Source organism: Pyxicephalus adspersus, chromosome 4 (assembly GCF_032062135.1).
Source record: "Pyxicephalus adspersus chromosome 4, UCB_Pads_2.0, whole genome shotgun sequence".
In the NCBI taxonomy this organism is placed as follows: Eukaryota; Metazoa; Chordata; class Amphibia; order Anura; family Pyxicephalidae; genus Pyxicephalus; species Pyxicephalus adspersus.
In genome coordinates this window covers 98,932,659-98,948,112 of record NC_092861.1, presented here as the reverse complement: position 1 = coordinate 98,948,112, position 15,454 = coordinate 98,932,659, and the positions used below count along the sequence as shown (strand labels likewise).

At 41.3% G+C, this 15,454-nt stretch overlaps 1 protein-coding gene and 1 long non-coding RNA gene across 5 annotated transcripts in view; one reads left to right on the top strand and one right to left on the bottom strand.

The window, feature by feature from the left end:
* Positions 1–15,454, bottom strand: part of LOC140330106 (uncharacterized) — a 690,842-nt gene that overhangs the window by 148,594 nt on the left and 526,794 nt on the right. The gene's annotated exons all lie outside the window — the stretch shown is intronic.
* Positions 1–15,454, top strand: part of HNRNPLL (heterogeneous nuclear ribonucleoprotein L like) — a 125,128-nt gene that overhangs the window by 102,266 nt on the left and 7,408 nt on the right. For all 4 annotated transcript variants that reach the window (XM_072409122.1, XM_072409123.1, XM_072409120.1 and 1 more), the window contains exon 13: positions 11,123–12,299. In XM_072409122.1, the coding sequence (XP_072265223.1) occupies positions 11,123–11,178 (56 nt within the window). In that variant the 3' untranslated portion in view covers positions 11,179–12,299. The remainder of the gene's footprint in view (positions 1–11,122; positions 12,300–15,454) is intronic.

The window sequence follows — 15,454 nt, the reverse complement described above, 5'->3', positions numbered from 1 at the left end:
GTGATGGTTTCAAAAGGCAGAAGAAGATGGGTAGGCAAGTTTTAAAAAATAGGTTTAGAGTGCTCTTTCAAATGAGCAGAAAGTAGGAGCAAGCCGAATAGGACGAGGAAGACCATTCCAGAGAGTTGGGGCAGCTCTAGAGAAGTCATGTATCCGTCCGTGTGATGTGGTTATGAGTGGGTAAGTCATTAGTAGGTCATTGGAGAAGCGGAGAGAGCGGCTGGGGGAGTACTTTTTTACCAGGTCAGAAATGTAAGTGGGACAATAACTGTGGAGGGATTTGAAGGCAAAGCACAGGAGCTGTATTCTAAGGTGAAGTGGAAGCCAGTGTAGAGATCTGCAAAGAGATGCAGCAGAAGAGGAGCAGTGGGAAGGATGTATAAGTCTGGCTGCAGAATTCATATTAGATTGTAAAGGAGAGAGTCGGGTTAGTGGAATACCAGCGGGGAGGATGTTACAGTAGTCCAGACGAGAGATGATAAAAGCATGTACAAGGAGTTTGGTGGTCTCGGGACAGGTAGGGGCGGTCTTAAGAGATGTTGCATAGGTGAAAGTGACAGGACCTGGAAATGTTCTGAATATGGGGGGTAAATGAGAGGGCAGAATCAAAGGTGAAGCCAAGACAACGTGCCTGAGGGAAGGGACGAATAACAGTGTTGTTAACCATTAGGAATATGTCGGGGGGATTTGGAATTTGAGGGGGGAAGATGATGAGTTCTGTTTTATGCAGGTTGAGTTTCAGGAATCTGTCAGACATCCATGATGAGATGGCTAAAAGGCAGCATGAAACCTTATCCAGGACTGAGGAAGACAAGTCAGGGGTGGACGGTTAGATTTGAGTGTGATCAGCATACAGATGGTACTGTAAGCCAAAGGAGGATGTGAGACTACCGAGAGAGGAGGTGTACAGAGAAAAAAGAACCGGTCCAAGGACTGACCCTTGGGGAACACCAACAGGGAGGAGAGTAGGCGAGGAGGAGTTACCATTGAAAGAAACTTGAAAGGAGCGGTCAGACAGATAGGAAGCAAACCAAAAGAGAGCAGTGTCATTGATACCAGTGGAGCGCATGATTTTTATTAGAATGGGGTGATCAACAGTGTCAAAAGCAGAAGAAAGATCAATGAGAAGGAGCAGGGAAAAGTTGCCTTGAGACTTAACTCTGATGAGGTCATTGACCACTTTAGTAAGGGCTGTTTCAGTCAAGCGGATAGGTAGTAGATGGAGATGTTGAGAGAAGAAAAGAGACTTCGTCCACAGTAACAGGGCTAAGGGGACATCATGTCTGATTTTGTCTATTTTATCTCTAAAGTAGGTGGCAATGTCTTGGGCAGAGAAGGATGTTGTGGGGGGAGCATGTGTGGGGTTAGGAGGGAGTCAATTGTTGAGAAGAGGTTGCGTGGGTTGGAAGCTTGAGAGGAAATGACTGTGGAGAAATAATTTTGCTTGGTGACAGTGAGCGCTGTGTTAAAGCTTTGTTGTCCATGAAGTCAGCGCTGAGGCCAGATTTCCTCCAGCGGGGAGACCCCTCTTCTTCTGCTCAGCGGGCACCAGGCTTTCTGGAGCCCCTGGACTCCTTCACTACAGAACCGGTGAGTCCTGCGGCATCCATTGCTGGGTCCCCCACTTCTTTCTTCACCTTCTCCTCCTGCAGGGTCCCCTTTTCTGCAACCCACTCCACTGGATGAGAGGACCCCAGATGTGTTTAAGCAAGGAGTGACCTTCCCAGCGCAGAGCACCCCAGTCCATGATCCCTGCAGCGCCCCCATTTCAGGCCCCCCTCTCTACGCTACAGTGGTCTCCTCTCAGGCAGGGTCCACAACAGGCCCCAGGGTGAAGGGGGACTCTGCTCATATGGCTTTGGAAACTTTAACTTCTTCTAGACCATGCACGGTGGGGCCCGCTTCTCTAGGTGATACCTCCCCTCTCCCTTGGCAACAGTACATGCAACTTTTACCCACTAAGGCGGATTTTCAATGTTTGGTGGCTGAAGTTCAGGCGATCTGTCGTTCAGAGATTCGAGCCCTGCGTGCTGATTTGCAGTCCCTTAGGGGTAGGGTGGATGGATTGGAGGATACTGTCCAGCAAACTAAGGGGGATATCACAGCCCTTACCCATAAATCTGTTGAAAGCTCCCAAAAGATTAGAGAACTTTGTCGCTTGTTTGAAGATCTGGATAATAAGAGCTGCAGAAACAACATTAGGGTTCGAGGCCTACCGGAGGCCACCCAAGATGCGGATTTTGAAATTACTTCTCCAAGCCTTTTTTGGTCGCATACTAGGGTGCTCTTCCCCTCGAGAAATTAAGATAACCAGAGCCTTTAGGGCCTCCAGACAACCAGGCACGGCATCCAGGCCATGAGATGTTTTATGCTATCTGATGGATACGGATCTAAAAGAAGAAATTATGGCAACAGCCAGGAATATGCATAACCTCGAATTTGATGGTGCACCCCTTCAGCTATTTCAGGATCTGTCATGGCACACCCTACAACAGCGCCGAATCCTGCAACCACTTCTGACTGTGCTCAGGGATAACTGTATACTGTACAGATGGGGTTTTCTTTTTAGCCTCTCAGCTCGCAGAGATGGTAAGACCTCCACCCTTCGCTACCCGGAAGATGTTCTAGCCTTTTGTAGAGACTTGGGTATTGATCACCCGAAACTCCCAGGCTGAGAACCAGAGGACCCTCCGCGCCCGCGCTCACCTCCCTGGCAAGCGGTGCAGCACAAAAGGCGCACTCGACGCAGGTCCCGGGACCCTCCATCACCACTGGATTACCCCACTGGTTCGGGATGCTGAAGCTGTTCTCATGTGCTGATTACCCCCTTCTTTAATGACTCATGTTTGAATATTGATATGCTTTGCATTATGCTATTTCTGCTTTGGATGATATGCTGTTTTTTCTCATCTGCCCACCTGTTGCTTAGTTGATAACTACAGTATTGTTTTTGCCATGTGCGATGCTTGGTTTCCACATTGGCCTCGGGGAGGGGGGGGTTTGAAGCTCGGTCCAACATTGGTTGGGCGGGGCGGCGGGTTCTCCCTGATGCTGAGACACTGCCAGTGGTCGGCGCCGGCCAATCCAGTGATGATTTGGTCACAGTTTTCGGACTCCTCTCTGGCGCCCCCTTGGGCTCACTGCCCCTTTGGGGGGACATGCTCACCCGTCAGTAATTGTTATTCTTTGGGGCTACCGGAGACCGACGGGTGACAGGTCCTCCTTAGCCGCTGTTAGGTGGCTTACAGCTTTCTGTTTTTTTTTTCCTGTCTGGCTTGTTTTTGAACCCCCCCCCTTTCCTGTACCCCTTTGATCCCCTCTTGTTTCTTGTTTTGTTTATGACATGTGGCCCTTCTTGTGCTCTGCCTTGGCTGGAGTCAATAGTGTTGGGGTGTGCTGCCTTTTTTATGGGTGTTATAGCTGTCTTCCGGACCACCTTTTCATTACCATGGCTGCTCGGGTTTTGTCTTTAAATGTTAAGGGGTTGAATTCAACCACCAAACAGAGACTGGCCCTAAGAGAGTTTAAACAACTAGCTCCTGAGGTCATCTTCCTTCAAGAAACCCATTTTGATAGCACTGGTTCCTTCAATTTTGCTTCTAAACTTGATCCCCAGAGTTTCATGGCTAACTCACCCAACCGGAAAAGAGCTGGTGGCTACATACTTCTGAAATCCTCCTTTAAGATTACTGTGTCGACTACCGTTACAGACCCCGAAGGTAGATATCTTATCCTGCATGGCACTCTTCAAGGGGTCCCCCTCACACTTTGCAATCTTTATTCCCCAAATACAGGTCAGACACTGTTTCTCTCCAAAACATCATATCTTGAGAACCACACCTTTTTAGTTGTTGGCAGAGATTTTAACCTGGCATTTTCCCCCACACAAGATAGGCTTGCTCTCCACAATGCCTCTCCTCCTTCGCAGGTGACACAACAAATCTCGAGTTGGTGACACAACAATCTGGAGTTTTCAGACAATTGATGCACAGACACCAACTTTGATATTTGGCGGATCTACCATCCTACGGGGAAACAGTATTCTTTCTACTCTCCCCCTCACTGCACACACTCCCGAATTGAATATATTTTCACTAACCTTTCGTTGTTATGGAATAGTGTGTCAGTGGAGATTCACCCTATTACTTGGTCTGACCACGCTCCGCTCACGTTAGATGTCCTGTTTTCCCCTGCTACCGTTAGGGTCGGCCATTGGAGGATGAATGATTTCCTGCTCAAAAATGCAGGTACCAATCCAACTCTTACACAAAGGGTGCAATACTATTTTCAAAAAACATGGGATCAGTGGCACATGAATCTACTCTATGGGAGGCCCATAAGGCAGTGTACCGAGGACACTGTATATCTTTGAGTTCCTGCCTTAAACGAGACTCCAACTTCCAGCGCACTGTGGCTGCGCAAAGCCCTTCATGTTGCAGAAGCAAAATATACTCGAAACCCTACTTTGGGCCTCTTGCGGGGGATTACCACTCTTCCGTCTAAATTGCGGGCTCTGGAGTTTAGAAAAGTCAGTTGGATGATGCAGAGAACCCGTCAACTATACTACCATAAGGGCAATAAGGCTGATACTTTGCTTGCCCGTAAATTGAGAGATATGCAGGCTGGCTCTTCTCCTATGGCGGTGAAGGATGAGAGGGGAGTGGTGAGATATGACCCCTCCCACATTGCCTCACGTTTTGAGACTTATTATACTGACCATTACAAATCTGTTCAACAAACTCAAAGCTCCTTTGGGAGGAATTTGCAGCCGAAAATATTTTCCTATTTAGAGGGATTGGACCTCCCACGGCTGAAGCCCGAGTACTTGGAGCTGCTGAATAGCCCCATTACTGAGGAGGAAATTAGTAAAACTATTCAGAGGCTACCATCGGCTAAAGCCCTGGGTCCGGATGGCTTGCCCCATTTATATTAAAAAACTCTCCTGCCGGATCTTTTACTATATCTCCTAGTTCTGTATAATGATTTTTTGAAAGGTAAACCAATCCCTCCGTCCATGTTGCCTAAACCTGGGAAGGATCCAATGGAATGCTCTAGTTATAGACCTATAGCGCTTTTAAATTCAGATCTGAAGATTTAAAAAACAAATTTTGGCTACAAGGTTGTCAAAATTTCTCCCCTCTCTCATCCACAGGGACCAAACAGGTTTCATACCCTTTCGCCATGCTAGTGATAACACTAGAAGAGTGGTAGACATTAATGATATTATAAATAAGAGGAAGTTGGCCTCTTTAGTACTCAGTTTAGATGCTGAAAAGGCGTTTGATCGCCTTAGTTGGCCATTTATGTTTTCTGTTCTGCATAAAATGGGTTTTGCGGGGCCCTTTGTTAAAGCGATCGAGGCATTGTACAAATACCCTTTGTACAATGAGACTGAGACTCTGCCGGTCCGGGTACCCCCCCAAGCACTAAAAACTATGCAAGAAGCGTTTTTAAACTTTATTTGGGCACACAAACGACACAGATTAGCTAAGAGGGTAGTGTGCACCCCCAGAGCAACGGGGGGCCTAGGGGCCCCAGACTTGTACAAATATAATTTAGCGGCTCACCTGCGATATTTGCGACTGTGGACCTTACCTTACTCACCCACGGTATGTTGAGAAATAGAGGAGGGTTGGCTAGCCCCCATACACCCCAATGTTATGCTTTGGGGCTCATCCCTGCTCCTAACTGATAAAGACGCGCTCGCCCCTATGGTGTTCACAAGGACTGTTTGGCGGAGTTGCAGACACAAATACAACCTTCAAGCCTGACATCTGTAATTCACACCCCACAGATCCCTGATAGTTTGCAGGGGGTGATGTCGGGCCCCTAGAGGGATAGGGGATTATTCCAAATTAGACATCTGCTACATCCAGTGGAGAAGCGGTTGCTTACCTTTCAAGAACTATGCGAGAAGGTTGAGCTCCCACGCACATCTTTTTATGCTTATTTGCAAATTAGGCATTGTATCCGGTCCCTTCAGCCCTCAGCCAGGTTCTTAACCATGACTCCTTTTGAGAGGTTGTGTGCGGAGGGCCTGTATACCAAAGGTGTTGTCTCTTCCATATACAGTTTATTGCATAACTCTATGAGAGACACCTCTGGCAAGTTTCCATACATGCGTAAGTGGGAGGAGGTACTGAACCAAACGTTGGACTCGGATGCATGGTTAGAAATTTGGGAAGCAGCAAACAAAAGCTCTACATGTACGCTGTATAAAGAAAATTTGCACAAAATTATTCTTCGGTGGTATCATACCCCGGAGGTGTTACAGAGGTTGTTCCCTGGGACTGACCCCACTTGCTGGTGATGTGGAGTCTCCCGCAGCTCCCTGGAGCACATTTTTTGGTTTTGTCCCAAGAGTATTGGTCTCGAGTCAACAAGTTGCTGTGTGATGTACTCCAACAACAGATACTTTTGGACCCTCTCACCCACCTACTAGATCAACCCCTCACATTCCTGCCGACATACACCCGTATGCTAGCTTCTCATATTTTGGTTGCGGCACGCACTCTGATTCCCTCCAACTGGAAATCTACTCGGTCCCCCTCTACTACTGATCTACATACACAAATTCAGGAGATACGTCTTATGGAGTATCTCACGGCCCTTATTAGGGACACTGTGGTTAAATTTGAGGCAACATGGGAAGTCTGGGACCATTACTACGCCCAGCTGCCTGTATGACTCTCTACTTGTTTTGGCTTTTTACTTTTTTATAAATAAACGCCATGTATCACCCTATGCCTTAGCCACACTCCCCCCCCATCCCTGCCCCACCTCTCCTCCTCCTCTTTATTTTGTTGCTGGTTTGCCTGGGTTATTGGCTACTGTTATGTTGTATAATATATGCTTAATGAGTGTGATCACTATATGTTCTGTTTTTTCTTTATGAAGAATCTATTTTAGCATAGCTCTCACAGTGACATAAATAACTGACTGAAGAGTTGTGGTCTTTTCCTATTAATATTTTGCACTCATTTGTTATTTATTATTATCTTTCTTGTCTGTATTTTTGTTTAAAATTTCAATGAAAAAACAATTAAAAAAAAAAAATAAATATACATATATGTAAATATAATTTTACTGTTGATGGTTGGTAGTTGAGCCCCCAGTTTTGTATTCTGTACTTACAACATTCACTTGGAATCGTTCAAGTGAATTTTCACTTTGAGGATGTGGTAAAAATGCACTTTGCAAAGAATAACTATTATTGTGCAACAAGCAAGTGTTAAAAAATAATCAAAACCTTTCCTAATGCTTGTATATGATTGAATGGTTAACATCTGCTTTACCTCATTTATTAAATTTCATTGGAAATTCCATTGGAAGGTAGGTTTTCACTTTGTTAAAGAGTGGAAATAAATATAATAAAATAAAAACCATTTTATTATTTGTGTTGATATTTAACACAAATATTAAAAATGCACATTCCTGATCAATAATTTATTGATATTGATTAATCATTGAGCAATGAACAGGAATTCCTGAGCAATTAATGGCACTCCCCCTACTCTGACCATCAAAAAAAAACACTGTTGGTAGTCAGAGTGGGGGTAGGAGAGAGAGGGCTCAGGTTTTAGGGATCGTTCAGGCAAAACAATGGAGCTGATGAAAAGGTGGTCAATGAATGTTGATGTCTAGGAAATGTCAACTTGTGAACCTATCACCACTATCGTTACAACTATATGAACAGTAATGGACAAGCACCAATTTAAATTGACCCTCTGTCACTTAAAAAAAAAAAAAACTCTGCACATATACTATTTTTAGGGGGGGTGCTGTGTGTCTCTCCCCATCCCCTTTTCCCCAACAATAGCCCAGCTACAGGTGTGTTTGTTCTGCATGCTGAGGATTTATTAATTACTACTACAGGACACAGTAGTAAGAAGTTGAGTGGGGCACCAGGCAGCCATCACACCCATGAGTGCTTTTAATACTGAAAGTTCAGCTGCGGAAGCAGTTCCAGTATGTCACACAGGTGGCAAGTCAGCTAAGTATTAATCATTTTATGTTGAAGCAGGGTTTTTTACAACTGTACATTGGCAACAAAAGTTGCTGTAAAAGTGTTTACATTCAAAAGTGTTACATTGGTATTCACATTCGTGTTGTCCTAAATACTGACTACACCTCCTGATCTATTCTTGATGCAGTACGATTTGGAACCATTTGAATGTGTATGCATCATGGCGTTTCAAATAAGAAAATTACCAAGAAAAGAAAAGTACCCAAAGAAAAAAACCTGCAGTGACTAGCCTCACAAAGAGTCTGATTTATTAATGCTCTCACTAGAGAAGATAGACTATCTGATCCAGACTTATCCAGCAAACCTTGAATTGATCTAATCCAGTCTTCTAAACATGTGCCAACTCGGTGTTCTCCTTAGAAATTTTTTTCAGCCAGCTGGGAGGAAGCAGTAGCCGGGTAGTAAAAAAGTGGGCAGGGCAGGACACCACAAATTTAGAGCTCCTAGGTATTTATGCCATAGGTATCCAGTAACCCCTATTATCGTGACAGTGTTCAACCTACCCCCTATACTTTTTCCCTAATTTCTAATGCCTGGCTTGTTTAGAATGTACAATTTTTCCATTTTTTTTATTATGCCCCAACAGTCCAGTACTGTGTATTTTAATCCAACAGCCTAGTGTTCTATAATATATGTGTAATCCCTTATATGCATAGTATGATCAATGTGGTGTAACAAATTAGGCTTAGTTCACATTAGCAGTAAAAAAACTGGGTCATTTACCCTTTCTGAGTGACTACTTGGCAACTGCTAGGCACCTAGGATTGGTAACCAGTGGTGACTGATGAGCTTTTTCAGGCCTAGCAGTTTTTCAAGCAGCAGTGGTTCCTGATGAGAGGAGTGAGGGGTAATCGCAGCAAATGCAACTTTACTGCCAGTGTGAATTCAGTCTGACTTCAGATGTCACCTCCTAGCGCTATATCTGGATAACACAACTTTTGTGAAAAAAAAAATTTCACTATCTACGAACTGAGCCCAGCAAGCCCCACGCTTGCTCAGCTTCCCTCTTTCTGATGCTCACCGTTCCATCAAGTGCTCATTGGGCATGTGTGAGATTGAGCACTTTTTTTGCATTATAGAAAAGCCCCTGATGATACATTCCTGATGTCGGGCATGCACAAAAGGAGGAGCCCACGGCCACCTTGAATATGTGACATAAATATCCCAGGGGGCTGCAGATGTACCATGCAGTTTTTACCACCATGGCAGTAAAGACGGTAGGAAGGGTTCCTCCCCCAGAAATTAAAAAAAAAAACAAACACATTTTTCTATTATATAAAAGGAAACCGTCACCCTTTATATATTGTTAAAAAGTGGTATTGCTTTAAGAGCATCATGCATTTGATGGCAGATGGGGCAAGACAGAATTTATCCACCCACAACTTACCGTGGTTAATCTCTCAGATTTCCTACATTTTTGGTTGTAGCTTCTTTAAATTTTTAGGGCACACAGGGTACTCTCATAGCTACTAACCAAAACTGTCATTCATTTTCATTTGGATTTCAAGATATAGGGATCATGAGTTTAAAAAAAGTACACCTAGCAGCTCAAAATTGAAAATGCAAATTAAGGACCCCTGGGGCCACTTACATAGCAAGAAGCATCGGGGTGGTGCCCCTAAATTTTTTACCTACCTTCCACAAAACTATCATTGTAATACTATGCTACCCTTTCTGCTTCTGTTCTTTGAACCCCAATTTATCTGGGATGGGGAGGTGCAGGAAACTGAAAATGTATGTGCAAGTGGGGAACACCTGTGTATAAACCCCTAAAATTTAATTAGCATGGCATCATTAGAACATAAAAAACCCCTGCCCATCAAAATGTCCACTTCCTTACCTTGAACCCTTTTTCTAAAACAGAGAGGTGCAGGTAAACAAAATTAGTGCAAGTGGGGGACACTTGTGACTTGTGACACCCCCCAAACTTTCATCACCAAGGCATTATTACAACATAAACTTTTCCCATCAAACCATGCTGCCTTGTTACACATGACTGTACCCTTCCAGTCCCTGAACCCCGATTTTGTTTTGATGGGCCGAGTTTTTTTAATGTTTCAATGATGCCATAGTGATGAAATTTTTGGGTGTGTTAGTCACAAGACATTCCCCACACATTTTCAGTTTCTTACACCGCCGCATTCCAGGGAAATTGGGGTTCAAGTGTTAGTGGGCAATAATGTGTAATAGGGCAGTGCCTTTGCCTTAGTAATGAAATTTTAGTGTGGGGGGAGGTGTAGCCGAAGGTGTCCCCCCACTGCACCCACATTTTCGGTTTTGTACACCCCACCATTCTAAGGAAATTGGTGTTCAAAGAAGAGAAGCAGACAGGGTAACATAGTATGACAGTTATAGATTTGTGACAGGTAGGTATCAATTTAGGGGCCTCATCCCAATTCTTCCTTTTTCAATTAAGGACTCCTAGGTGCATTTGCTTTTAATACTGCACTCCCAATATTGTATTTTCACAATTTTTTTAACAGTATTTTTTTACAATTCTGATCCCGATATCTTGAAAAGTCTAAAAGCCAGGGTGCTGAAATTGTGGTTAAAATTAGCTATGAGTGTTCCCTGTACACCCTGTACAGTCATTACATCATGTCATTATGACATACTGTTTAGGAGATATGAAGGCTTGTACACAGAGAGCTGTAAAGGCTGCAGACTGATATGCAATTACACACAGACTGCCCTGATGATGTCAATACACACGTCCCCCGGGCTGATACATTGTTACACAATTTTTTTGATTTTTTTTTTCAATAGAAGACACCGCACAGCTAGAGAATGGGGGAGGGACAGCATGTGTCCCTATCTCATCCTAGCTGTGCTGTGCTCTTCTCGGTTGTCCTTCAGAGGATTAGAGATGCTGATAAGAGCTGGGCAGCCTGCCCACCAAAACAGGCTGGGGAGAACTATGCCAACTAATAGCAAATCATTTTTTAAGAAATCCATTGCAGGTTTGCTGGATCTCCCAGGTCTTGGAGAGCTTTAGTAAATCAGGCCTAAAGCGTGTACATGTATACTTTGCCATGTCATCCAATGCCATGTTAAATGTACCATTTCAAATTTTGTTTTTTGTTTTGTTTTTTGCAGATGGTTCCAATCCATATACATTGAAACTGTGTTTCTCCACCTCGTCTCATCTTTAAACAAGAGTGGAGCTTTTGTGGATAACCATGCCTTCCTTAAAATATATATTTAAAGCAGCACAACATGCTTTTTAATTTAAATGTTGTTTTGATTTAAAATGGAACAATGCAAAATACCATTAATACAATGTATTTGTATATCCTTCAAAAGACTAATTACTGTTAACTCTGATGAACTGAGGTTTTAATCTACTTTACCACCTGGCTAGAGGTGTATTGTATTGTTTGGAGTAAAATGAAATGTTTAATGCTGCTTTTAATATGCATGTATGCATACTGACTTGCATTTGGGATATATACAGAAGTGTTTGAATATATTTGTATTATAGTTGGTTGTGTTGTTGGTCTTAAAGAGAATACACAGCTTTTATATAAAACCTTGTTTCTCACCCCTGTTTAAAGTAATGCATGAGTCCCCTTTGCACATGTGTTATGGAAACTACAACCTTATTATCACCGGCTGGTTAAATCTAGTAGTTGTAGTTTCTGATAATAGAAAACATTTCAATTATGACAGAGCAATGGGAAATTAAGACCCTTTCTTGTTACCATACACGGTGGAAAATATCCCAAGGGTTTTCCACTTTTTTTCTTAGGAAAACATTTATTGAAAAAAGTAATATATAACTTACATCTCATTAACATTTATAATAACAGTTTGCCTTTATAACAAAATTGTAAATACATTTTAAAATTCTCCATGTTTTTAGTACTACATTGAAAGCAGATTTAAAGACTTTTTTAGACCGTTTTAGTCATTTTGATTTGACTGTTTATGCGTTTTAGAAGATTTGATAAAATGTGGAAAAAAAAATCTGTCTTCAGGTTAAAAGGTAGACAAGGTAGTGGCAAGCTTGCAAAAATATAACATTTTTTATTCCCTTGGTTTTGTATTAGGTATGCCCAGTGATCCTCAAAGGTCCTGCCATTTTAAATTTTCATGTGTTCTGCATAGGACACACATAGGAGGCAATTGAATATCTGCAAACAGATCGATATCACACAATGCCTTTTGGATTTGGTCTGGACCAGAAAAATACTGCAGATGCTTTGATTTTGCAGATTTTCACCTTTGTGTTTGTACTCCACTGAAGTCGGATGGTTCACTTAGAACAAGCCAGGTACAAGGAACATTTTTTTTTTTTTTTGATAGAAACTTTTAATTCGAAAAAGATTATACAGACTATTAAAAGAAAGACACATAATTTGAAAATATCAGTTTGATTAAATAAACAAGTGTTGCTGTGTTAGTTAACAGTTGATGTACATTATGTGTCTGCTGTCCAATTGTGTTTTTTTCTGTAAATATGCAAGGATTAATTTACAATGTGCATAGAACAGATGTCAAATCTTGAAAAACAAAAATGGTATTTAAAATATGAGAATTAGTTAGTAATGAGTTTAGTAATGCTATTGTGAGCGCACAGACTGTCATTGCTCTTTCCAGTTTTAAAAAAATAAAAAAAAACCTGTAAAGACAAAAATTTGAAAGCTACAGCTGCTGACTTTATTTAAAGGTGCACGCTACCTGATAGTCAGCCAGACTTGAATCTTAGTGAACTACTGGCTTGAAAAAAGCATTCAACTACAGTTCAAAAATGTTCATCCACCGATGGCAGGCTGTGCTGATCAATGAATGCAGCGAAGGCTCAGTGTGCGATCTCCGGCACTAGAGAATTAATAGGGACAAGTCTCCCCATTCAAAACCTTTAGTGCTCTCTGATTGGCTGGGGAAAGCTTTACTCAGCCAATCAGAGAGAACTAGAGGACTTGTCCCCATTTAAACCTCTTGTGCTGGGGATCTGCAATCCTGGGGCACTGGAGGTTAATTAGCCTTCATTGCCTGGGGATCGCAGTGGAACTTCAGGTGAACTCTCAAAGGAGTTTCTCCATTGGGAGTTCATCTGCAGTTCAGTTCCCACTGTCACCGGGCTGATAAGTACATCGAGAGTTCATCTGCAGTTCCACTGTGATCCCCGGCACTAGAGGTTAATTACCTAGTTAATCAATCGTGATTGAAAGCACTGGAATCTAATGAAGAAAAGGAGCTAGCCAGGAACAGTAAGGCTGGAGAGGAAATGGGTAGGTGTTCATCAGTCAGGGAAAAAGAAGGACTCTTAAAAGAGTTTAAAAAGCACTACTACTAATACTGTTATTATTTACCTGCTAGAAAGTTCCTTTTTGACCAAGAAAGCTAGAGTTTTTATTTTCTATTCAAAGAAAAAACTGCATGAATGTCTGCAACTATCTGAATGAAATTGTTTTCCGTCCACACTGAGGTCTCCTTTGACATATTTGTTGACAGCTTTAAGGGCTAAAAACTAACAAATATAGAGGGGGATGAAATTGGAAAAAAACAGCAGTCAAAGTGTGGGCAGTTTTTAAATCTACTGTAAAGTCAAGGATTTTTCAGAACTTCATGTAAATGTTATAAATCAAAGTTATGTTCTCAAAGCAAACAAACCTGTTTAATTCAGAAAAAATGTACAGCATTACAGAAATAGGTAATTTCACTATTTATTTGTTTAATAATGTAATCGCATAGTTCATTTGTGGTTTGATTCATGCTGACCTACCACATGGGCATTTAACATTGTTGTGAAATTTTGGCCAACAATTGCATTTTTTTATTACTTTATTACTTTTACTGACAAACTGTAGATATTTAAATCCAAATGATAATTTTCAAATAGGGAAATAGGGGACTATCAATCCTACAGTGCATGCTGCTAAATTCTGTATGCCAACCCCATAGACATTATATTAGATAATACAGAAAGTGGATAGTCGGGGTTTTGTGGCAAATCTATGTTTGTATTGAGTGAATTGAATTAACGCCATATAATAGATAATAGTATAGAATACATAACATAAGTTAGGTTCAAGCCTGGTGGAAGATGTTGGGTTGTTGAACCTACGTACTAGACATAATTATCCCTGGATATTTTAAAGGTATAGTGTCAAAAGATAACGTCTTGTATCCCAACACGTTTCGCCTGATTGGCTTCCTCAGAGGATCTGCAAGCCGTGCTATCTGACTGTACACAGGAGTGACCTACGTATATACATTACGAAAAGTATTTTGTGCCTACGCTATTTGTAAACACACAACAATCAAAAACATAGCAAGAAGACACAATATATACAGCAGTTACATCTAATTGTAAGTTACCCTGATGGCAAGATAAGGGATATTTGTATCATAACATAAGGTATGTATATAGGTAACAGTCATGCCAGATGATGGGTAAACTTGGTTTGTTAGGACAAAGCAAATACTTATTATTTTTTAGTTTTTTAGAATATGTTGTATTCATAAACACCCATATATTCCGTACATTTATGGTTACAAAATGTTGTTGCTAGGTATAGTGGGTATATGCTTCTATAATTGGGGAAATACTATAGTTTAATTGAACATCTTAAGGAAGGTAAACTTACTTTATGTAAATTGTACTATAATGTAATATGTACTATATATAAAATTGTGAAAACAATAACTGGTACTTACATTAAGGTGGTAAATGGTCATACAGGGATTGTGTTATCAAGTAAAGAGTAAGGATAAGCTAAAAGATGAAAGAGAGTAATATTAATTATCTCTTAGTTCTTAGGTTCTAAATATGTCACGCGAGCTGTAAATGAATAAATACTGATAAATTAACAACATGATCAGTTTTAAACCTTTTCTTTTTACAACCTAAGCAAAAAAGGGACGTCTTTTTGCTGCTTGTATTTAAAAATTCTTTTACAAAAGTACAACAAAGATTGTGTAGTTATTCATAAATAACAAAAGTAATGATAAACACCCCTCCTTACCTGTATTCACAACATACAGAAAGGCTGGGTTAGTTAAGATTTTAAGCTAACTAGACAAATAGTATTCTAGTAGTATGAAGAATAAAGAAGAAAGTGTATCCTGGTTGGTCCTACAGACAAACCAGATATTTCCTGTATACCCTTAAGCCCCTAAAACCTCATGCGTTTCCCCAAACTGGCTTCCTCAGGGGAGCTTGAGACAAATATAGTCTAATAAACTTTAACACATTTTAGATACCATGATTAGGGTGTGTTATATGAATACAGAGTGATATCAATGTTAGACAAAAAGTTATTATATTTATTAAGTATTGAGTGATCATATTCTTAGCAACAATCAGTACCCTAGTTCAAATAGATAGTGGGTTGATGAACTATAATTTTATCATAAAATATAACACACATTGCCCCTGATTCATCAATAAAATCCGCGCTCGCTGGAAGCGCGAAAGTACGC